A 25,189-nucleotide genomic window follows, 5' to 3' on the forward strand; every position below is an offset into this window, starting at 1 on the left:
TTGCAACAACACGGATGGAGCTAGAGTGTATTATGCTAAGTGAAATAAGTCACAGAAAGACAAATACCATATGATTTCACCATATGATTTTGTTAAGAAACAGATGAACATAGGGGATGGGAAGGAAAAATAAGATAAAAATAGATGGAGGCAAATAAGACTTAACTATAGAGAACAAACTGAAGGTTGCTGGAGGTAGGGGGTATGGGCTAAATGGGTAATAGGCATTAAGGAGAGCACTTGGGATGAGCACTGGGTGAAGAATCACTAAATTCCACTTCTGAAACCAAAACTACATTATATGATAACTAACTTGAATTTAAATAAAATTTTGAAAGAAAAAAATTAAAGATCATGTATATCAGAGTTTTTAAAGTGATGGATATGTAACTGTGTGGTATGTCTAGAAATGAGTGTTAGTTATTACTTTCTCTGATGCAAATAAACAATGAAAAATGATGGAATGATGTAGAAGAAAAAGCATGTTTGCATTTTTCAAGTAAGCAAAATTCTGCAACATGGATTCAGATTTTTAAAATAATTTTCTGTGCTGCTTTAAGAAAGAAGCTTATTTAAGTTAGCTTTAGAACCAGATGGCAAATAGCCAAAAAGTTTTTAAAATGTACAAATTGTTGTTTTCAAGTTGTAGACATCAACCTGTAGGAATCACCCATTACCTTCCAAACTCATTCAAAAGTTACTCATTACTTCAATTTATACAAAGAAATAAAGTGACAAGCTAATGTTAAAAACTTCAGTTTCGGGGCGTCTGGGTGGCGCAGTCGGTTAAGCGTCCGGCTTCAGCCAGGTCACGATCTCGCGGTCCGTGAGTTCGAGCCCCGCGTCAGGCTCTGGGCTGATGGCTCAGAGCCTGGAGCCTGTTTCCGATTCTATGTCTCCCTCTCTCTCTACCCCTCCCCCATTCATGCTCTGTCTCTCTCTGTCCCAAAAATAAATAAACGTTGAAAAAAAAAATTGTTTTAAAAAAAAAAACAAAAAAAAACCACTTCAGTTTCATTGAGTTTCTATTTTTTTTTAAGTTTTAGTTATTTATTTTGAGAGAGACAGAGACCTAGCATGCTCAAGGGAGGGGCAGAGAGGGAATCCCAAGCAGGCCCTGCACTGTCAGCATAGAGCCTGATACAGGGCTCAAATCTAGGAACTGTGAGATCATGATCTCAGCTGAAATCAAGAGATGGACACTTGAGCCACCCAGACACCCTGAATCTATATTTTTAAGTTATTACCTGGAATCAAGAGAAGTAAAAAGTTGATCAAACTGTTTCTCCAGAACCTCTATAAGACTGACTGACTCTGCTTTTGTTTCACTGTGTATGTGTTCAAGCATCTGGAAAGAACATAATACAAAGACCTAATTTGGTATTTTTATTTTATAGAAATTGTACTGTTTAAATAATTTTAAAAGTAACAGGTACTTATTAGACCTTTCAAAATAACAACACAAAGGAGATTAGGTGATAAAAATGGAATAAGTTATAAGGTTCCAACTTTAAATTCTGTTACTTGTCATCAAGATCACACCTTTGTTGACACTGAGTACCAATAAACTGGCAAAAAGGCCTAGAAAATCCACTATGTTTTCTAAATTTCTTATTCCTTTTTATCATTACAGGAAGAGCCACTCTGGATAGCTGAATTTGTCTCTGGAAGGATTCCTTAAATGAAAGAACCTTAATATGTAATATTAAAAAAACATACTTGAGTTAAGATGTTAACTATTCCACATCTTTGCACTTTTTGACAAACAATTATTGCTTAAGATGTATGACCCATTTTTTTTCCTTCCAATTTCTCCCTTTTAGAATAGGAACAGCAATCCCATACCTGTACAACCAATGTTGGAAAAACTGAATCATACCCTGAACCCCAGCCATACCTGATTTAGAAGATATTTAGATTAGATTCTGGTCTTAGACTTGATGCTGAAGGGATGGGGTGAATGTATTTTGCATGTGAAAAGGACATGAATCTGGAGGTGGGTTTCAGAGGGCAGGCTGTTATAGGGTGAATTTTGTCTGTCCCCCTCCCAAATTCATATGTTGAGGTCTTAACTCCCATATCTGCTATACTCTTTTGATTGCCTTGGTTGTTAATTTGTTGTTATTAGGTGCTTAGGAGTTTGCTTTTGTCACCAAGTGAGTCTCTCTTTTGGGGGATGGAGTAAGGAAGGAAAGAGAACAAGACTTTGTGTTAGGGTATTCAGCTGAGTAATGCGCAATGTTAGAAAGATGATCTACGATACTTTCAAGACAAACTTCAGCTCACAGCAAGAAAGAATCGTGGTTCCTTAATAGTGCTCCAGTTTCAGTAGGCTGCTAGCACAACAATGCTAAGAGACCAATCTCAGCAGGCCATGGGAGTTTTCCATTCTTTTGTATGTTTCTCTACCATTAGATTATCCTGTTCAATAACTCAGTGTTAAGCTCCAACTTCAGTAAAAAAAAAATCCAAATGAACACATTTAAAGAACATGCCTTAATTCACAATAGGCTTTAATCATTCAAAATGCTTACTTTTACAGCAACACTTAATTGTTCAAAATTATAGCCCGCTATCTTCAATGCTTCCTCAATTTCTTCTTCTGCAGTTTTACTTTCCTAAGAAGGGGAAGGGGGACCACATACAAATATAAAAATAGATGCTTAGATACACTGTATTAGTTGCAAAAACATCAAGCTACAATTTTGGTTACAAAAGCAACAGACCACCATAGAAGTCTGAACATAATAAAAACAACACTTTCAATCCTACTTACCCAGAAATTCAAAACCATTAACATTTTAGAGTTTTGATTATGGTATTCCAGATTTTTTTAGAGACCTTTTTTAAAAAAATGGAATATTCTGCAACTTAAAACTATTTTGAAAAAATTATCATGGCAATAAATGCACACACATGTAAAAATTAAGTTTTTAAAGAAGAGTATAATTTGGCTATGTTAAAATTTAAACTTGAAGTAAAACATAGCAAAATTAAGTGCTTTCTCCATTCCCCAGATCACCAAAGTTCTCTTTAATAATAGTATTTTGGAATTTATTCTATTTCTAATCTTAAACTAAAACAATACATTATTTTACAGTAACAGGTAAGATTCAATCTTCCAACAATAACATCACCATCATCATCATAGCAAATGTTAGGCCTTTTAGCTGCCATTAAAATGATTTGAAAAATCACCTTTAGAATTTAAAACCTGCACTTTATACAAGTTTCATGTAATAGGATTCAATAACTAGGTTCAAAGGGAACCTACATATGGTTAAATGTCAAGAACACTACAGAGTTGGTCAAAGGAGAATGGGCTGCCTTAGGAAGAAATAAGAATTGTTCAAGTATAATTATAATAAAACAAGAGATTCAAGTAATGAGTATAGGTTTACCGCTTACCTTCATGCTTCCAAAAAATGTATAATTATAGGAACCTTGAGAAGAGACAATAATTAAGCTACCAGACACAAAGTAAAAATGTTTGGTTTCATCTTACTTCATAAGTAACGTTTTTTTCATACCGCCATTACAGTTGAGGAGTTCAAAATAGTCTTGTGTGTGGATGTTGAATGTTCCAAACCAATAGTTAGCTGATCAGTAGTCTTTTTAAAGTCCTGAGAACAATTCCTTATCCTGAAAAATGTCAAGTACATTATTTCAGATGCCACATTAATATAACAGTTTTAACCTTCTATTCTCATTTTTACTGTCCATCAAAAATAATTCATATGATGTATTACATAATACTAACATGTACTGTTCGTTCTCAGTCATTTATAATAAGCAAAGAGAGAAGCGATGGCTAAACAGGCTTTCATATAAAACTTAATTTTAACCAAGAATTCAACTTCTTAGCAAATCCCTAAAAATAAGAGCTTACAGTATAAATTGTGCTTTAATCTCCTAGTTACCTCTCCTTACCTGATTATTTTTTGGTAGAGGTGTTGATAGCCACTGAACTGCCTTTAAGCTCAATTACTTATATACAAATGCCAGCTATTAATAGAATGTACTCACAGGACTGGATAATTTACAAAAAGGTAATGAATTTACCAGGTAAGTTAATGTGAAAAGAAAAAGTTCAGTTTCTTATCTACACATGCTAGACTTTTTGCCTATTTTATTTTTGTATCTCCCTATATTGGCTCACATATAGTAAACTCTTAGGTGCTTACTTAGTCATAAGCCTAAGATAGTTTATGGAAGAAATTATGTTGTTTAAATATGTTACCTTTACAGAAAAAATAGACAAATTTTAAACATTCAATTACTTTGAAAAGTGAGTATTCATGTTCTTGAAAACATGTGAATACATTAGCCCCAAGAAGTCCATTTTTAAATTCCTGTTTCAAGATATTAAAGATAAATCAGGAAGGAAATACATTATGTATCAAGGGATGTTTATTTAAAAATAAACAATTATTTTAAACCACAATCTACTGAATTTAGGGAATAGGAGGTTCTAACATAAGTATACTTGGTATGGAGAATTTAAAAAAAAAACAGTAATTTGGAAAAAATTTGGGTACTTAAAATGGATTCATCTACTTCCGAAAGTGAAATTTCACTTTATAACCATACTACAACATATGATATATATCTAGACAAACACATAATCATATTTAACTTATATAAGTTTTAAAAAGTCAGAAAATTTCACATAGAAGTCTAGATGTCTATCTTCTCTTGGGGGAATAAAAAGGAAGATTTGGAAACACTGGATTTGTCTTAACACACAGAAGTAATTGACTGGAGCTGCGAATGGGCCACCTCCTTTGGAGGGGCCTTCTTTTGTCTGCCACAATTCATACCACTCATTGTTTAAACTCTGTCTACCTCACCTAGTGAGTCATCTGCTGGACTTCTGCAGGGACTCAAATTTGTTGAGGCCATTGAGTCACAAGGAACCAAAAAGATTCCTAAAGATTGATTCTAATCATTTCATACAGAGCATTTGGAGGAAATGCCTGGAGGAATACAAATATAGGGGTTCGTACTCAGTAAGCCAGAGTTCCACTGGTTCTCTCAATACCCAGCTGCCAGACTTTAGCTAAGTGGTTTACTACCTACAGAGATAACTATTCTTTTGGTTTCTGTTGAAGTACCCATTTAAGTCCAGACAGAGAAGCTGCAGCAGTCATGTGAAAGACTATGAATGCTAAGTCTAAAAAATTTTGGATTTTATTTAGATAGGTAATGAAGAAGCATGGAGCAGGGAAAAGTATGGATGTACTAAGAAGGTAGTCAAAAAAGACTAAGTAGAAATGAAAGATAAATTATGAATACGGAAGATACTGTGGAAGTTAGGGTTTACAGGAGACAAACTGAATGGGATATGAGGAACTAGAGTGATTTACAGATGCTCAGTGCCATTAACAAAACGGAAAGGTTTTAAGAAGTTAAGATGGTGTAGAAGTAGGGGGACCAGGTTTCCCTCCTCCCTCAAACACAGCTGTATTGAGGTCAGAACACTTGGAACACACAGGAAATCTATCTGGGGAATGACAGAAAAATCTCCACAGGTGGAAGGAGATAGTTTGGTGGGACAGAGGTGTGTGTATGCAAATTGGGGGACATAAAACAGCATGGCAATGGAGGGGAGGGATCCCTTTATGTACAGAGACGAAAGGGAGAGAAAGAGAAGCTATGGATTGTAGTTTTGTGTTAGGACAAGAACAAAACCTCTCCGGACCACGGACTGGGGAATGAGAAACACGGAGAGTACCAGTCTCTACTCTGCAAACAGCCTTAGGAGCTGAAGAATGGAGATTTCAAAAGTGCATGACTCTCCAGACCATGTGCATGTGCTAGTGGGGAGAGAAGCCGGTCCTCCAGCCTGGTAGCAATCTCAGGGGTGCATTGGGAGAGAACAGTCCCCTCCCTTGAGTGCTGTGGAAAGAGGGTATATTGCCCCTCCAAGGACAAAAGATCCTGCAGGTGCTAGCCATATTGGCAGGGCAGAGCAGCGCTACCCCAGAACTGGGTCTTCATGGTGTGGGATCCTTTAAGACATCAGGTTTTGAATCCAAGCTAACCACCTAGGAGGCGTGGGACAACTGTGGAGCAGGACAAGCCCACCGCCCATGCTACCCTGTAAGGGCTGCCTTAACAGCATAGTTTGAGACTCCTGGTCTGGGGAGGAGAGACTGGGGTGTCACCATTTTTCTCCCCATCATCAACACAGTGGGGCTTCAGGGAACAGGACAGTGGCCCCCATGGAGCAGGATCCACTTACACTAAACCCCACCCCTCCGTGCCTGGCAACTGCTTATCTACTGGAGCGAGACTGACCCAAAGCAGGTAGCTGACCTCTCCTCCAGACCAGCACAGTCACTGGTCCCAGATACCAACAGACAAATGTCCTGAGTTTTAATTTTTTAATGTTTATTTTTGAGAGAGAGGCAGAGCACGAGTGGGAGAGGGGCAGAGAGAGAGGGAGACACAGAATCTGAAGCAGGCTCCAGGCTCCAAGCTGTTAGCACAGAGCCTGATGCAGGGCTCGAACTCAGGAGCCATGAGATCATGACCTGAGCCAAAGTTGGACGCTTAACTGACTGAGACACCCAGATGCCCCTGTCCTGTGATTTTGTAATGTTAGTCTGTTGCTCTTTTTTTCCCCTCTTCTCTTCCTTTCCTTCTCTTCTCTCTTCTTTTTCTTTATATTCTCTTCTTTTTTTTCCTTTAGAATCAGGTTCATACTTGCAAATTTGATTTTTGGTCAATTCTTAATGTATATATATACATTTTCTTCTTGTTCTTTCTCTGCTTTGTTTCTTTGTGTAATCAGGCATTATTCTTTTTACACATTTTCTAGATCTCCTTCTTTATTTTCCTTTCTCTTTCTCTGGATTAAGACTTATAGTTTCTCTGATTCTCTGCTTGTTTTGTTTTTTTTTTTTCTTTTTCCCCTTTCATTTTTCTCTTTCTATGGGATCAGGTCCCCTTCCCTTTCTTTCAGGGTTACTTCAACGAAAAATCAAAGCACACCTGTCAGAAGGTCTAAACAATCCACCACAATGAGTAAGGAGGAGCTTTGTAGAAGACTGATCAGTGGAGTAGAGCAGCCAAATACACAACAACAGAGTGCACCAACACACTCTAAAAACACCTCCTGAAGGCCAGGCCCTGGATAGTGTATGACCCCTTTTTAATATAGCAGTTCTCACAGTTACAGGACACATAACAAGCTATTAAAACATGTAAAAGACACAAACCTAGCCAAAATGATGAAATGGAAGAATTCTCCTCAAAAGAAATACCAGGAAGAAATGACAGCCAGAATTGCTCAAAACAGATATAAACAATATATATGAACAGGAATTTAGAATAACAGTCATAAGACTAATAGCTGGGCTTGAAAAAAAGCATAGAAGACAGCAGAGAATCTATTGCTGCAGAGATCAAAGACCTAAGAAATAGTCATGATGAATTAAGAAATGCTATAAATGAGATGCAAAATAAAATAGATGCAGTGACAGGGAAGATGGAAAAAGAAGAGGGGAGAGTAGGCAAAATAGATAAAATTATGTAAAATGATAAATCTCAAAAAAAGAGGGAAAGAAAATTACTAGACAATGAGGGAGAATTAGAGACCTAAGTGATTCAATGAAACAAAATATCTGTATCACAGGAGTTCCAGAAGAAGATTAGAGAGAGAAAGGGGCAGAAGATTTATTTGAACAAATTATAGCTGAGAACTTCCCTAATCTGGGGAAGGAAGCAGACAGCCAAGTCCAAGAAGCACAAAGAACTCCCTTCAAAATCAACAAAAACAGGTCAACACCATGACATATAGTGAAACTGGCAAAATACAAAGATAAAGAGAGAATTCTGAAAGCAGTTAGGGACAAATGGGCCTCAACCTACAAGGGTAGACACATAAGGGTAGTAGCAGACCTGTCCACTGAACCTTGGCAGGCCAGAAGGGAGTGGCACGAAATTTTCAATGTGCTGAACAGGAAAAATATGCAGCCAAGAATCCTTTATCCAGCAAGCCTGTCATTCAGAATAGAAGGAAAGATAAAGGCTTTCCCAGACAAACAAGAACTGAAGGAGTTCATGACCGTTAAACCAGCCCTGCAGGAGATCCTAAGGGGGACTATATGAGTGGAAAGCAGCAAAGACTATGAAGGACCAGAGACATCACCACAAGCACGAAATCTAGGGATAACACAGTGGCACTAAGTTCATATCTTTCAATAATAACTCAGAATGTAAATGAACTAAATGCCTCAATCAAAAGACACAGGGTATCAGAATGGATTTAAAAAAAAAAAAAGGAAAAAAAGAAGATCAATCTACATGCTGCCTACAAGAGACTCATTTTAGACCTGAAGACATCTGCAGATTGAAAGTGAGGGCATGGAGAACCATCTATCATGCTCTGGATGGCAAAAGAAAGCCAAAGTAGCCATATTTATATCAGACAAACTAGATTTTAAAACAAAGACTGTAACAAGAAATGAAGAAGGGCATTACATCATAATTAAGAGGTCTATCTATCAAGAAAAGCTAACAAATGTAAATGCTTGTACCCCCAACGTGGAAGCATCCAAATATATATATCAATTAATCACAAACATAAATAAATGTATAGATAGTAATACTGTGATTGTAGGGGACTTCAATACTCCACTTACAACAATGGGTAGATTATTCAGACAGAAAATCAATAAGGAAACTGTAAGGCTCTGAATGACACATTAGACCAAAAATACTTAACAGATGTATTCAGAACTTTCATCCAAAAGCAGCAGAATACACATTCTTCTTGAATGTACATGAAACATTATCTAAAACAGATCATATACTGGGTCACAAAACAGCCCCCAACCAATATAAAAGGATTGAGATCACACCATGCATATTTTCAGATCACAAACACTAAAAAACTTGAAATCAACCGCAAGAAAAAATTTGGAAAGCCTCCAAATACATGGAGGTTAAAGAACACCCTACTAAAGAATGAATGGGTTAACCAATTAAAGAAGAAATGAAAAAAATATATGGAAACAAATGAAAATGAAAACATGACAGTCCAAACCCTTTGGGATGGAGCAAAGGCAGTCCTAAGAGGAAAATACATTGCAATCCAGGCCTATTCAAGAAGCAAGAAAAGTCCCAAATACACAACCTAGCCTCATACCTAAAGGAACTAGAAAGACAGCAGCAAAGAAAGCTCAAAGACAGCAGAAGAAGAGAAATAGAGATTGAAGCAGAAATAAACAATATAAAATCCAAGAAAACAGTAGAATAGATCAATGAATCTAAGAGCTGGTTTTTTGAAAGAATAAACAAAATTGATAAATCCCTAGTCGGACGTCTCAAAAAGAAAATAGAGAGGATCCAAATAGATAAAATCACAAATGAAAGGAGAGATCACAACCAATACCACAGAAATACAAAGAATTTTAGAGAATACTATGAAAAATTATATGCCAACAAACTAGACAAACTGGAAGAAATGGAAAAATTACTAAACACTCACAGATTACCAAAATGCAAATGGGAAGAAACAAAAAATTTGAACAGACCCATAACCAGCAGAGAAATTGAACCGGTTATCAAAAATCTCCCAACAAATAAGAGTCCAGGACCAGATGGCTTCCCAGAGGAATTCTACCAGGCATTAAAGAAGAGTTAATACCTACGCTTTTCAAGCTGTTCCGAAAATAGAAACAGAAGGAATGCTTCCAGACTCATTCTATGAAGCCAGCATTACCTTGATTCCCAAACCAGATAAAGACTTCACTAAAAAGGAGAATTATAGTCTAAAATCCCTGATAAAGATGGATGCAAAATTTCTCAACAAGATACCAGCAAATCAAATTCAACCGTATATTAAAAGAATTATTCACCATGATCAAGTGGGATTCATTCCTGGGCTACAGGGCTGGTTCAATATTTGCAAATCAATCAACATGATACACCACATTAATAGAAGAAAGGGTAAGAACCATAGGATCCTGTCAACAAATGCAGAAAAAGCATTTGACAAAGCACAGCATCCCTTTCTTAATAAAAACCCTCAAGAAAGTAGAGATAGAAGGAACATACCTTAATGTCATAAAAGCCATATACGAAAGGCCCACAGCTAATATCATCCTCAATGGGGAAAAACTGAGAGCTTTTCCCCTGAGATCAGGATCACGACAGGGATGTCCACGTGCATCAGTGTTTGTTTAACATGGTGTTGGTAGTCCTAGCCTCAGCAATCAGACAACCCAAAGAAATAAAAGGCCTCCAAAACTGGCAAAGAAATCACACTTTCATTCTCTCCAGATGACATGATACTCTACATGGAAAACCCGAAAGATTCCACCCCAAAATTGCTAGAACTGATACATGAATTCAGCAAAATTGCAGGATATAAAATATACAGAAATTGACTGCATTTCTATACACCAATAATGAAGCAACAGAAAGAGATTCAAGGAATTGATTCCATTTACAATTGCACCAAGAACCATAAAATACCTAGGAATAAACCTAACCAAAGATGCAAAAGATATGTATGCTGAAAACTATAGAAAGCTTATGAAGGAAGATGAAGGAGACACAAAGAAATGGAAAAACATTCCATGTAAATGGATTGGAAGAACAAATATTGTTAAAATGTCAATACTATCCAAATCAATCTATATATTCAATGCAGTCCCTATCAAAATAACATTAGCATTCTTCACAGAGCTAGAACAAACAATCCTAAAATTTGTATGGAACCACAAAGGACCCCGAGTAGCCAAAGTAATATTGAAACAGAAAACCAAAGCTGGAGGCATCACAATCCCAGGCTTTAGCCTGTATTACAAACTGTAATTATCAAGGAAATATGGTATTGGCATAAAAACAGACACATAGACCAGTGGAATAGAATACAGAACCCAGACATGGACCCACTAATATATGGTCAACTAATTTTCAACAAAGCAGGAAAATATATCCAATGGAAAAAAGACAGTCTCCTTAACAAATGGTGCTGAGAGAACTAGACAGTAAGATGCAGAAGAATGAAACTAGACTACTTTCTTACACCATACACAAAAATAAACTCAAAATGGATGAAAGACCTAAATGTGAGACAGGAAACCATCAAAATCCTAGAGGAGAAAACAGGCAGCAACCTCTTTGACCTCAGCTACACCAACTTCTTACTTGACATGTCTCTGGAGGCAGGGGAAACAAAAGCAAAAATGAAGTATTGGGACCTCATCAAGATAAAAAGCTTCTGCACAGCAAAGGAAAAAATCAGCAAAACTAAAAGACAACCCATGGAATGGGAGAAGATATCTGCAAATGACACATCAGATACAGGATTAGTATCAAAAACCTATAAAGAACTTACCAAACTCAACACCTGAAACACCATCCAGTGAAGAAATGGGCAGAAGACATGAATAGACATTTTTCCGAAGAAGACATCCAGATTGCAGAAAGACACATGAAAAGATGCTCAACATTGCTCATCATCAGGGAAATACAAATCAAAACCACATTTAAATACCCCCTCACGCCAGAGTGGCTAAAATTAACAACTCCAGAAACAACAGATGTTGGTGAGGATGTGGAGAAAGGGGAACCCTCTTGCACTGCTGGTGGGAATGCAAACTGGAAAACAGTGTGGAGGTTCCTCAAAAAACAAAAAATAGAATTACCCCACGATGAAGAAATTGCACCACTAGGAATTTATCCAGAGGATACAGGAGTGCTGATTCAAAACGGCACAAGCACTCCAGTGTTTATAGCAGCGCTATCAACAATAACCAAATTAAGGAAAGAGCCCAATGCCCATCAACTGATGAAGGGATAAAGAAGATATGGTATATATACACAATGGAGTACTATTCGGAGATGAATTTTTGCTATTTCCAACTACATGGATGGAACTGGAGGGTATTATGCTAAGTGAAGTAAACCAGTCATAGAAAGATGGATATCATATGTTTTCATTCATAAGTGGAATTTGAGAAACTTAACAGATGACCATAGGGGAAGGGAAGGAAAAATAAGATACAAGCAGGGAGGGACACAAACCATAAGAGACTGTTAAATACAGAGAACTAAGGGTTGATGGGGGCACAGGTTGGGTGGGTGGGAAAAATGGGTGATGGGCATTGAGGAGGGCACTTGTTGGGATGAGCACTGGGTGTTGTGTGTAAGTGATGAATCACAAGAATCTACTCCTGAAGCCAAGACTACACCGTATGTTAGCTAACTTGACAATAAAAAAAAAAAGACAGGTTTCAAATGAAATCATTCCTTGAGGGTTTCCTGTATTTCTCTTATTTCCCACATAATTTATGACCACATTAAATATGCTTTAAAAAGTTAAACTTATACAAAAATATAATTACCATCTGAGTAGGGTCTCAGCGAATTAATAATAAGTTTCTTTAACTCTCATAAAGTTGCAAAGTAAAACTTTATTATTTTTTCACATTGATCCATTCCATAGACAACCATAAAAGTAAACTTACTTAGAGGACTGAAACATGGAAAAATCTAGCAAGTGTCAAAATATCACGGTATTTCATCTAACACAACATTTATTACATGTTTACTGTGTTTGGCACCAGGGATGTAGAAGGCAATAAAATGTGGTCCATGCCCTTATAGGGGCTTACAGACTAACAGAAGACATATATAAATAAATAAGTGCAATAAAAAATAACTCAGGTGCTGGTTTCCAGCTGGGTGGGATATGTTTTTAAAAAATCTCTGCATTACCGGGGCGCCTGGGTGGCGCAGTCGGTTAAGCGTCCGACTTCAGCCAGGTCACGATCTCGCGGTCCGTGAGTTCGAGCCCCGCGTCAGGCTCTGGGCTGATGGCTCAGAGCCTGGAGCCTGTTTCCGATTCTGTGTCTCCCTCTCTCTCTGCCCCTCCCCCGTTCATGCTCAGTCTCTCTCTGTCCCAAAAAAAATAAACGTTGAAAAAAAAAAAATCTCTGCATTACCAATTGAGAAAAAAATCTCCACGTTACTAACACACACACACAGTCTTATGGAAGAAAGGAAAATAAAAGAATCTCCAAGTTATCACTTTTCATTTTATCAATCACCTCTCAAACCATCTCTTTCCAAAGTCCTCCACTGTATCATACTCGTGATACTTAAGAATCAATACAGAAATAGGTTATTTAACCACATCTTACTCTCAGCCAGTACCACAATAACTTTTGCTAGAATGATAATCTCAGCTTTATCTTGCATTCTTTTCCCCCGCCACTTTAAATAAGGACAAATTAATGTTGCTTCTGTAGGAGTTTGTCCATTCCATTAACAGCTAAGACAAATTATAAAAGAGCACTCTACATGGGAGATACAGGCTTCCAGTTATGGAGTGAGTAAGTCACTGGAATAAAGGAACAGCACAGGGAATATAATCAATGATACTGTAATAGTGCTGTATGCTGACAGATGGTAGCTACACTTGTGGTGAGCATAGCATAACATATAAAGAAGTTGAATCACTGTTGTGAAAATGATGTAATATTGTATGTCAACTATACTCAAAAAAATGTAAAACAGATAAAGAACACTCTATAAACAACGGGGTAGAAACACTGATGTAAGAATGACATTTTACCAATGATGCTAAAATTATCCTTTCAGAAATACATGAAATTTAAATACTAAAATAAGTGCATACAGAACATACTTTTTAGCCTTCAGTTTTTCTATAAAAGAATCTTCTTTAATACATCCATCTATTGGGTAGTATCCTTGTCTCATATTTATAGTTGTAGCAACCTTAGGACAAGAATAAAAACAAGGTCATTCAACAAATTCTGTTTATCTGGAATTCAAACAACTAGTGTGCCATTCATAGATAAAGTTGATAATCTTAAAGATTCTCTTTAAATCAAAGAAAAAACTGTTCATGTATGATGCTTTTACCCTATTTTAATATTTGAAGAAATATAATTTTGGCAACTATTAATTAAACAGAACATTAATTAAAATGCTTAATTCTACCACAATTCTAAAGGAAATAGCTGTAATGATACTTTTAAAATCTACTCTAAAATATTCACAATGACATCTCAAGTTATGTTCAAACTCTACAATTATATTTAAGAATAAATTTAGTAAGAAAAAAGTTCTAAGAAAAGAAAATGAATTTATTGGGGATCATAAAACAAGAACAGAATAAATGAATAATGTCCAGTTCCTGGAGACAAAGATTTAATATCCTTAAATACATCTAATATAAAATTAATACAATTCTACAGTCCATATGGAAAATATATTATGTGAGAATTACAAAAATTTCAACATATCATTCAGTAGAGATTTATTTATCCCACCAGATAATAAAGCTAATGTAATTAAAATGCTAAGGTACTGGCACAATAAATGAGTAGAAGAGAGCCTTGAAACAGATCCATATATATATATGGAAACTTAATACAGAATACAAGGGGCATTTCAATTAAAAAGAGGAAGGAGGGGTGCCTGAGTGGCTTAGTCGGGTGAGCGTCCAACTTCGGCTCAGGTCATGATCTCAGTCTGTGAGTTCAAGCCCACATCAGGCTCTGTGCTGACAGCTTGGAACCTAGAGCCTGCTTCAGATTCTGTGTCTCCCTCTCTCTGACCCTCCCCCATTCATGCTCTGTCTCTGTCTCAAAAATAAACATTAAAAACTAAAAAATAAATAAAAAGAGGAAGGATTATTCAACAAGTAGTGTGAGAAAGTCAGCTAATCATTTTGAAGAATGATGTTATACACCCACCTAACATCACATATTATAAAATATTTAAATATGTATCATAAAATGAAATGAGCATACAAAATACATATATAACTCTGAAATGGAAAGGTCTAATTAAAACCCAGAAACCATTAAAGAGGAGGAAAACAAGTAAAAGAAACATTTCTGAAAGGCTAAATGTAATAAAAAGTGAAAGACTGGTAGAAAATAGTTAAGATATACAGAATAAGATATTAATATCCCTATCACATGAACTCTTCTTACAAGTTAGGGAAAAAAACAATTCAAAAGGGAAATATCCAAAGTATATTTCAGGATCTATTAAAGATTCTCCCAAAAGGGAAGCTTGAAGTCAACATATGAAGGTGCTCTATTTCACTAGTAGTCAGGGAATTAAAGTTTAAAGTAAGAAAATAACTACTTTTCGCCCACCAAAATGCCAAACATTAAAGTAAATATGACAAATTCAAACACTGATTTGTTTTGGAGTTAGAAATTAACAGAACTGGCTCAGAATTTTTTGGGGAGGGGTGGTTTTGAAGAATTATATACAGATATAGTGAAAAATTGGGTGCCTGGGTGACTCAGTTGGTTAAGCATCTGACTTCAGCTCAGGTCATGATCTCGCAGTTCATGGGTTCAAGCCCTGCATGGGGCTCTGCACTGACAGTTCAGAGCCTGCAGTCTGCTTCAGATTCTCTCTCTGTCTCTCTCTCTGCCCCCTCCCCCTGCTCGCACTCTGTCTCTCTCTCTCAAAAACAAATAAATATTAAAAAAATTTTAAAGGTATAGTGAAAAATTTTCAAAACCACTTAAATGTTTATAATAAAGGTATTAGTAAATAATTACGGAACTTATGTACAATGGTTTGTTACATAGCCATTAAAAGTAATTGCAGGATATCGGCCAATGTTCAAAAGCCAGCTAAGGTCTATACATTAGCTATACTCATTGTTTGCTATTAAAATTTTTTTTAATGTTTTATTTATTTTTGAGAGAGAGAAAGAGTGACTGAGCAAGCAAGTGAGGGGCAGAAAGAGAGGGAGACACAGAATCCTAAGCAGGCTCCAGGCTCTGGGCTGTCAGCACAGAGCCCTACACAAGGCTTGAACTCAGGAGCTGTGAGATCAGACCTCAGCCTAAGTCAGACACTTAAAACGACTGAGCCACCCAGGCGGCCCCAACTGTTTGCTATTAAAGGGGAACTCAATTTTTTTTTAATGTTTTGTTTATTTTTGAGACAGAGAGACACAGAGCATGAGCAGGGGAGGGGCAGAGAGAGAGGGAGACACAGAATCTGAAGCAATTCCAGGCTCTGAGGTGTCAGCACAAAGCCTGACGCGGGGCTCGAACTCACAAACCATGAGATCATGACCTGAGCCAAAGCCGGATGCTCAACTGACTGAGCCACCCAGGCACCCCCAAAGGGGAAGTCAATTTTGAGTTAAAAATTCATCTTTCCTTCTACATAGTACTACCGACTGATTTAACTTAAATTTGCACACATGCACTTTTTAAAAAAGTAATTGTAGGAGACTCTAATGAAAGTTAATGTTGCTACGAGAAATAAAGCTGATTACTACATGTTATAGTCACCCATTTAAATATACATTTTTGGTGGGGGAGAGGATGTCTGTCAAGGTTTTTTTTGTTTGTTTGTTTGATGTTTATTTATTTTTGAGAGACAGAATCTGAAGCAGGTTCCAGGCTCTGAGCTGTCAGCACAGAGCCCAACACAGGGCTTGAACTCATGAACTGTGAGATCATGACCTGAGCCAAAGTCTCACACTTAACCGACTGAGCCACCCAGGTGCCCCTAAGGTTTTAAGTATAACAGACCAAAGATAGTCTTGTATTATAAGATAATTAGGAGGCAAATGTTACTTTTTTTAATGCTTTTTGAGAGAGTAAGAGAGCACATTCATGTGCAGGGGGCAGGGTGGGGGGGAGGGAGGGAGAGGGAGAGAGGGGGAGAGAAAGAGAGAGAAAGAGAGAGAAAGAGAGAGAAAGACAGAGAAAGAGAGAGAGAGAGAGAGAGAGAGAGAGAGAGAGAAATATCCCAAGCAGGCTCTTCGCTATCAGCTTGGGGCTCCATCTCATGAACTGTGAAATCCTGACCTAAGCCAAAATCAAGAACTGGACACTGAACCAACTGAGCCACCCAGGCATCCTGAAAAAGTGTTACTATTAACACAGCACATTGGACTGAAAGTTATTTTTTGAGAATATCCCACCCCCAAACTGGCAGCTAAAACCTTAATTTCTATATGCCTATTCACTTATCCCCCTTTGGTTTAGCATTTCACAGTTAAGAGATTAATGTTACTATCAACAGATTTGAGACGACACCTCTTCCAGAAAATTTAAGAAAATATTAAATAGAACTGACCTAAAAGACTTCAGTTAAAATTGTATACAGATTCTTAACTTGTAATATATAAAACAGGTTCTCTCCCCGACCCTCACAGCTTGTCATTTTTAAAAAAATTATGTAATTAGAGGGGCGCCTGGGTGGCTTAGTGGGTTAAGCGTCTGACTTCGGCTCAGGTCATGATCTCCCGGTTCGTGAGTTCAAGCCCCACATCGGGCTCTGGGCTGACAGCTCAGAACCTGGAGCCTGTTTCAGATTCTGTGTCTCCCTCTCTGTCTCTGACCCTCCCCCGTTCATGCTGTCTCTCTCTGTCTCAAAAATAAATAAACGTTAAAAAAAAATAAAAAATAAAATAAAAATTATGTAATTATCACTGGTTTTTGTTTTTAGTTTCAAGTTTTTAGATTCCAGTTAGTTAAAACAGTGTTAATATTGGCCTCAGGTGTAGAATTCTCACCCATCACCCATTTAAACCATCCCCCTATCCACCTCCCCTCCAGCAACCCTCAGTTTGCTATTTGTGGTGAGTTTTTTGCTTGTTTTTGCTACCTGTAAATGAAACAATGCAGTCAAATTTAGCCAGTATTTCTTTTATGGTTTCTGCTTTCAGTGATAGGTTTTAACAAGGCTTCCCCATCCAAGATTATGCAATTATCTGTACTTTCTTTTAGTTTAAATGTTTAATTTGCATGTTAACATTTCTAATCCACATGGGACTGGTAATAGATAGTAATTATCTATTGATTAGAAAACTTATCCTTCCCTTCTCACACGGTATATTTTTGGACTCTGGTCCAATAGATTAATACAATGTCAGTATTTCTGGAATGATACCTAAGTATGATCTTATGAACAAAATCTGCCATCTTGCTGTGCAAAATGTAGAATGCTTATGAAGTAACCATTAATATCAATCAAAAGCAAAGAACCAATGTTATCAAAAACCATACAACTATGAAAGATAAAGACTGGTGGATAGGGGTGCCTGGGTGGCTCAGTCAGTTGAGTGTCCAACTCTTGATTTTGGCTCAGGTCATGATCCCAGGGTCATGGGACTGAGCCCCACATTGGGGCTCAGTGTGGAGTTTGCTTAAGATTCTCTCTCCCTCTGCCCCTCTCCCCCACTCCTTCTCTCTCTCCTAAAAAAAAAAAAAATACCGGTAAATTCATGTTTACCCAAACTCAGAAATAAGAACATAAGTATATCTATTAATCCGGAATAGAATCATTTTAGGCTTAAATACCTAGGCCTTCAACATTAAAGATAAATCATAAACACAAACTTAATGTGAACGTAAGTATTTAAATCTTACTTTTTAGAAAAGAGCATGTAATATAAAAATAATAAACTACATTACTCAAATAGTCTATAAATTCAGTCTTTTTACTAATTTAAACTAGTTCATTCTCCTATTCAAAATAATATTAGATATAAGCAAAAATCTACATTTTAAAAACTAATAAAAGAGTGGTAACAGGGCACCTGGATGGCTCAGTCAGTTAAGTGTCCGACTTTGGCTCAGGTCATGATCTCACAGTTTGTGAGTTTGAGCCCTGTGTCCAGCTCTGTGCTGACAGCTTGGAGCCTGGAGCCTGCTTTGGATTCTGTGTCTCCCTCTCTTTCTACCCTCCTCTGCTCATTTTTTCTCTCTCTCAAAAATTAAAAAAGAGTGGTAATGATTTCAGGAAGGTTTCTTCAAGGGACTCCCTTAAATAAGGATCAGCTTTAGTGCATGTGAAGAATCTGATTATAGTTCCTTGTCAATTCCCTGGGCTAAGAGCACAAGAGGAGAGAGGGGAAGGATGAAACAGATCTCCTGAAGTAAGAGTCAGAACTAGTTAAAATGATACAAAATAGATTTATCATAACCATAAAATCAAAACTAGCATTTGTAAATGTACCATAAACATTCATGTAAATGTTATTCAAAATAATACAAGTATAATGATTTAAGACACTAAGCATGAAGTCATTTGCCAAAAAAGGGAAAGGTTACTGTTCTAATAAATGTCTCTGTTTTTTTGAGTATTATAACAGGATGGATATAAGCAGAGACAGTTCCAGTTGCCTGTTTATTCCCTTTCCCACCACAAGACTGAATCTGTCAGGGATCTTCCATTACAACCACAGGAAGTAGGCTCCCCTTTAACTATGTAGTGAAGCCACATCTGAGGAACCCAATGTCAAAAAAAGGACAGGAGAAAGGAATTTCCCACAATGAAGGCCATAATTTGTAAAGTATGTAATTCCAAAATAGACATCTTTTAACATGTAAATGTTTCCATTATAATTCAAACCTTCACAAATTTACATGTATGTATGTATGTATTTTTTTTTTTTTTACCATGTTTAACCTACAAACCAATTAATCCACACCTAAATGACCATGGGTTGATTATAACACTTATTTCAATGGTCTTGAAGCTTGTAGAGAACTTTTACATAACTCAAATTTGACTTACAATCCTATAAGAAAAGTAGGTATTATTTCCATCTCATGAATGAGGAAACTCAGGCTTTGTGTGACAGAACTATGACTGCATTCCAGATCTTCAGCTTCTATCTTGTTTGTCTCACTGACAGAAAACAATGGCTACAAATCCTCATCATCTGATATCTCAAGTGAAACATTAAGAATTTAGAGATTAAAGGGTGCCTGGGTGGCTCAGTTGATTAAGTGTCTGACTTTGGCTCAGGTCATGATTTCAAGATTCACGAGTCCAAGCCCTGCATCATGACCACTCTGACCTTGTAGAACCTGCTTGAGATTCTCTCTCTCCCTCTCTCTCTCTGCACCCCACTCCCATGCTTTCCTTCTCAAAATAAGTAAACCTAAAAAAAAGAAAAAGAATTTACAGATTAAAAAGACAATTTTCCAGGGACATACTATATAAATTGAACTACATTTGTATTTGTAGCAAATGAAAGGATGTTCATTAAATTTTACTTTATTATGGGTCTATAGATTTTAATCCTAGTGCAACTGTACTTTTTTAGTGCCTATGAAGTTAACTTCAGGCTACTGTTTTGTTTCTCTTTTTAAACTATGGCATCTCTACAAATATAAATTTGATAACACACAAAGTTTCAGGGTCAGGGAGAGTTCAAAATTTCCTTGCATGCTATTGGCATGGTAAAGAAAGGTAGAGACTTGAAAGGAATATATGTCACTAAAAATAAGTAAAAAGACCATATACAAAAATAAATTCAAGATGGATGAAAGACCTAAATGTGAGACAGGAAACCATCAAAATCCTAGAGGACAACACAGGCAGTAACCTCTTTGACCTTGGCCACAGCAACTTCTTACCAGATACGTCGCCAGAGGCGAGGGAAACAAAAGCAAAAATAAACTATTGGGACTTCATCAAAATAAAAAGCTTTTGCACAGTGAAGGAAACAATATACAAAACTAAAAGGCAGCCTACAGAATAGAAGATATTTGCAAATGACATATCTGATAAAAGGTTAGTATCCAGGGGCGCCTGGGTGGCGTAGTCGGTTAAGCGTCCGACTTCAGCCAGGTCACGATCTCGCGGTCCGTGAGTTCGAGCCCCGTGTCAGGCTCTGGGCTGATGGCTCAGAGCCTGGAGCCTGTTTCCGATTCTGTGTCTCCCTCTCTCTCTGCCCCTCCCCCGTTCATGCTCTGTCTCTCTCTGTCCCAAAAATAAATAAACGTTGAAAAAAAAAAAAAAAAAAAAGGTTAGTATCCAAAATCGGTAAGAACTTACCAAACTCAACATCCAAAAAACATACAATCCAGCTAAGAAATGGGCAGAAGGCATGAATAGACACTTCCAAAAAAGACATTCAGATGGCTAACAGACACATGAAGAGATGCTCAACATCACTCATCATCAGGGAAATATAGATCAAAACCACAATGAGATACCACCACACACCTGTCAGAATGGGTAAAATTAACAACACAAGAAACAACAGGTGTTGGCGAGGATGCAGAGAAAGGGGAACACTCTTGGACTGTTGGTGTGACTGCAAACGGATACAGTCACTCTGGAGAACAGTATACAGGTTCCTCAAAAAGTTAAAAAGAGAACTACCCTAAGATCCAAAAATTGTACTACTAGGTATTTACCCAAAGGACACAAAAATACAGATTTGAAGGGGGACACGCACCCCTATGTTTACAGCATCATGATTAACATTAGCCAAGCTATGGAGAGAGCCCAAATGTCCATTAACTGATGAATGGATAAAGATGAATGGTGTGTGTGCGTGTGTGTTAAAAGACATTCTTATGGAATATCACTCAGTCATCAAAAAGAATGAAATCTTGCCATATGCAATGACACAGACTGAGCTACATGCATGATGCTAAGTGAAATAAGTTAATCAGAGAAGATAAATACCACATGATTTCACTCATATGTGGAACTTAAGAAACAGAACAGGTGAACATATGGGATGGGGAAAAGAGAGAGAAACAAACCATGAGAGACTCTTAGAGAACTGATGGTTGATGGAGAGAGGTGGGTGGGGGAAGGGCCAGATGAGGGATATTAGGGAGGGCACTTGTTATGATGAGCACTGGGTGTTGTATGTAATTGATGAATCACTGGATTCTACTCCTGAAACCAATATTAACTGTATGTTAACTAAAAGTTAAATAAAAATTTGAAAAAATAAACAAAAATGATCATTGGAAACAGTAAAAATTAGGATAAACGTAAAAAATAAATAAAAATACGGGTGCCTGAGTGGCTTAGTTGGTTAAGCGTCTGACTTCGGCTCAGGTCATGATCTCACAGTTCGTGGGTTCAAGCCCCCACACTGAGCTCTGTGCTAATATCTCTGAGCTCGGAGCCTGGAGCCTGCTTTGGATTCTGTGTCTCCCTCTCTCTCTGCCCCTCCTCCAATCATGCTCTGTCTCTCTCTGTCTCAAAAATGAATAGACATTAAAAATAATGTAAAAAAATAAGTGAAAATAATTAAAAAGAGGCAATTTTCCACAGAAGTCTCCAAAGGGGTGCCTGGGTAGCTTAGTCAGTTAAGCATCTGACCCTTGATTTCAGCTCAGGTCATGATCCCAGGATCATGGGACTGAGCCTGTATTGGGCTCCATACTGTGTGTGAAGTCTACTTAAGATATTCTCTCTCTCTCCCTCTCCCTCCCTCTGTCCCTCTCCCCTGCTTGCACACTTGCTCTAAAATTTAAAAACTTATTTTTAAAAAGAGTCAAAATATATAGGCTGATTAATGTAGAACTTTAACTTTGTATTTTCTTGAATATTCGTAACAATTATAAAACGAATCAAAAAAAGCTTTATCTTTTGTTAAGCTGCTTTAAGACTCAGCAGCAAAAATTCAAAATTTCAGGTTCTAACTAGAAGTATGTTTTCTCTAACATTTTTACCTTCAACAGTAGGTTATTATATACTGACTATGAAAGATGATAAAACTTACCTCACAATCAGGACATATAATTGTGTTGTGTTCTTCAGTTATTAACAAGCACAGTTCACAAAAAGCATGTCCACATTGAAGTTCATGGTGGTGACCTATGAAATGAAATTCTGCTGTGAATTAAACTGTCTATAGTTTGTTAGCATTGAATGTGCAGCATTAATCAGAGGGAGAAGTTAAAAGAGGGGACTCTTACATGGGAAGAGATATCAAGTTTCATTAGAAATGCAGGACCTGTTAAACAAAATTCAGTAGAAGCTATTAAGTCTGAAGGAGGGAAAAAGTCAAATTGAAAGCCAAGCAGGGCTATGTAATACTGTTTGCATTAATTTAGTTTCTGATACCGATACTACTTCGAATTTGCCGTATCTTATAATCATACAAAATGTTCTGACATACTTCATTTGATCCTTGTACATATCACAGCCAAGTAGGCTTAGGAAGGTTACATTCAACTTAGAAATGGATAAACCTTTTGGTGATGTGGCTAAATGGTATAATCTAGACTCCAGCCTAGTTCTGTGTCCAAGTCCAATACTCTATTTGTTCCCATTGCCTCTAATTTATATTTCCAATCCTGTGAAGGGAACAGGGAGGGCAGATATGAGACACTGGCAAGACCTCTCTCTTACAATGACCTAAGATACTTGACAGAAGCCAGGTGCTACTACTGTCACACATACATGATCCACATAAAGATAATTTCACAAACCTAGCATTTATGAGGGGAAATACCATAATCCTGAGTGAAAGCCTAATATCAAGATTTTAATGCTGTCAATAGAATTTAAAGCTTATCATAGTAAACATATTTGTTTTAGCTATGTAACTTCAAAAAGTTGTCATTTTAAAACACTTTGTAAGAAAAAAAGGAAAAGCACTAGATAAAATCAGTTATATTTTATTGCCAAAAGACAGTGTTCTTGCTGATTTATAAGAATTACATTCTTTTGATAAAAAAGCTTTAGTTTGCAAGCCAAGCAAAATATCTGAAACTTGCTTATGACCAAGCTAAATTTTACAGCTCTATTTAAATTTCAGAGATAATATTTCCAAATAAATCAAAATTGTTTAACTGTTCTATCCTTATACAATTTCTGATATTGTACCAGTCTAACCTGTGATACATCATAGCTTACAAAGCACTTCCACAATTTTATATGCCTAAATACCACCTAGTATTTCTGAGCATTGTAATACAAACATATGGAAGCATGAGTGATTTTAAAAGGTCATGTTCGTAAACTTTATCTGGTAATGCTTATTTGATTCAAACAATGGAGATTTTCTATGCGACAGCTGTGATAAAAAGAGTAGGAGAAACTTGGCTCCCCACCTTAAAACACAACTAACCAACTTTTTCTACAAAGGTTCACTCACATCTCTCAAATGGAGTCCATCTCGGAGGGACTGAGAAAATGAACGATTTTCACTATGAAAGTATAAATGTTAAGTAGTCATTGGAGTGGTAATAAGACTTTTCAGCAACTGAAGTTTGAAATTCAACAACTCCTGCCAGAGACAGCACTCTAAGGCATTTTAAATTACATTAAAGTAACCTGAAAGTGTTTTCATTGGAGCAGATTCTAAATCCATAGGAGTGCAGTGGATTTCCCCCCTTGATGTACAAAGAAAAAACACAAGATGCACAAAAAGAGTGAATTGTTTCCCAAACAATGCCTTAAGCCAAACAGCGATAACGCTTCCCTCCCAATGCCAAATATCTGTTTTCTAATCCTGGAACATTTTAAAGTGGTCTACTCGTTACTCCTCCTGCAACAAAATCTACACAAGCAAATCAAATTTCGTTACTTCTTGATCACAAGACAATGGGCTAAATTTTTACATCTACCCTTTCATGAATCTGTGAACCCGGGGGAGTTTTTGAACTAACGCTCAAGAGAGCTCACACACCATTCCCTAATAGAATCAGTGAAAAAGGGAGAGAAGCAGGTGCCAAGTGGAGAAAGCTTCGGAGAGGTACGGAGCCACCCTGACCACAGGGGACGTCTCTGCTGCCCCGAGGGTGGGCTGCAGACACGCAGGGAGGCCTGCGACACAGTTCTCCAGGTCCACCTTGCTGTAACTGAGCAGCGCCCCACACTGCCAGCCCACTCGGCTCCCAGCCCTCGGGACAGGCCTTGCTCTCCGTCTCCAGGCCCAGCAGCCTGACTGGGACAGAGCCTATGGAGGGCAGATGGCCAAGGCGGGGCTGGGCCCCATGGGGGTCTCCTCACCAGAAACTCTGGACTCCCTTCTTCCACACTGAGTGCACTGAACCTCGGCAGCGCCCCACGGCCGACTCTTCCTCCCCATCTGCCGATAGGCAGACAGGCTGAAACAAGCCGTCGAAGGTACTGCCGCCATGGCGGCCTCCTTCGGGATCCGAGGACGGGTACCACGTGCCAGTCCCGGCGTCCCTTGCGGCAGCGACCAATCCTCAGGGCAGGCGGCTCCTGATAGCCAATCAAAGAGTTTAGCCCGCCTTCTCAGCTTGCCACGCTGGGGCGTCCGGAATTCCAGGTGCGGGGGTGGCTGTTTTCGGCTTGGACTTCGGCAGGTAGAGTCTGAGGAAGGACGCCACCGGAGGTCAGGGAAGGACCACTTACTTTTAGATTTTTACCTAAAGCACACTCCCGTAGCACTCTTACTGCATTCAAATTCAGATTTCGC

At 37.7% G+C, this 25,189-nt stretch overlaps 1 protein-coding gene across 2 annotated transcripts in view; it reads right to left on the bottom strand.

Annotated features, from left to right (window-relative positions):
- RNF17 (ring finger protein 17) overlaps window positions 1-24,901 on the bottom strand; it is a 115,594-nt gene extending 90,693 nt beyond the window's left edge. For both annotated transcript variants that reach the window (XM_086715645.1, XM_025924156.2), the window contains exons 1-6: window positions 24,754-24,901; window positions 22,517-22,611; window positions 13,667-13,758; window positions 3,531-3,642; window positions 2,535-2,618; window positions 1,248-1,348 (exon numbers count right to left, since the gene is read on the bottom strand). In XM_086715645.1, the coding sequence (XP_086571771.1) occupies window positions 1,248-1,348; window positions 2,535-2,618; window positions 3,531-3,642; window positions 13,667-13,758; window positions 22,517-22,611; window positions 24,754-24,883 (614 nt within the window). In that variant the 5' untranslated portion in view covers window positions 24,884-24,901. The remainder of the gene's footprint in view (window positions 1-1,247; window positions 1,349-2,534; window positions 2,619-3,530; window positions 3,643-13,666; window positions 13,759-22,516; window positions 22,612-24,753) is intronic.
- Window positions 24,902-25,189: the final 288 nt, after the last annotated feature.

This window comes from Puma concolor, chromosome A1, assembly GCF_028749965.1.
Source record: "Puma concolor isolate L17-30 chromosome A1, mPumCon1.1.hap2, whole genome shotgun sequence".
In the NCBI taxonomy this organism is placed as follows: domain Eukaryota; kingdom Metazoa; phylum Chordata; class Mammalia; order Carnivora; family Felidae; genus Puma; species Puma concolor.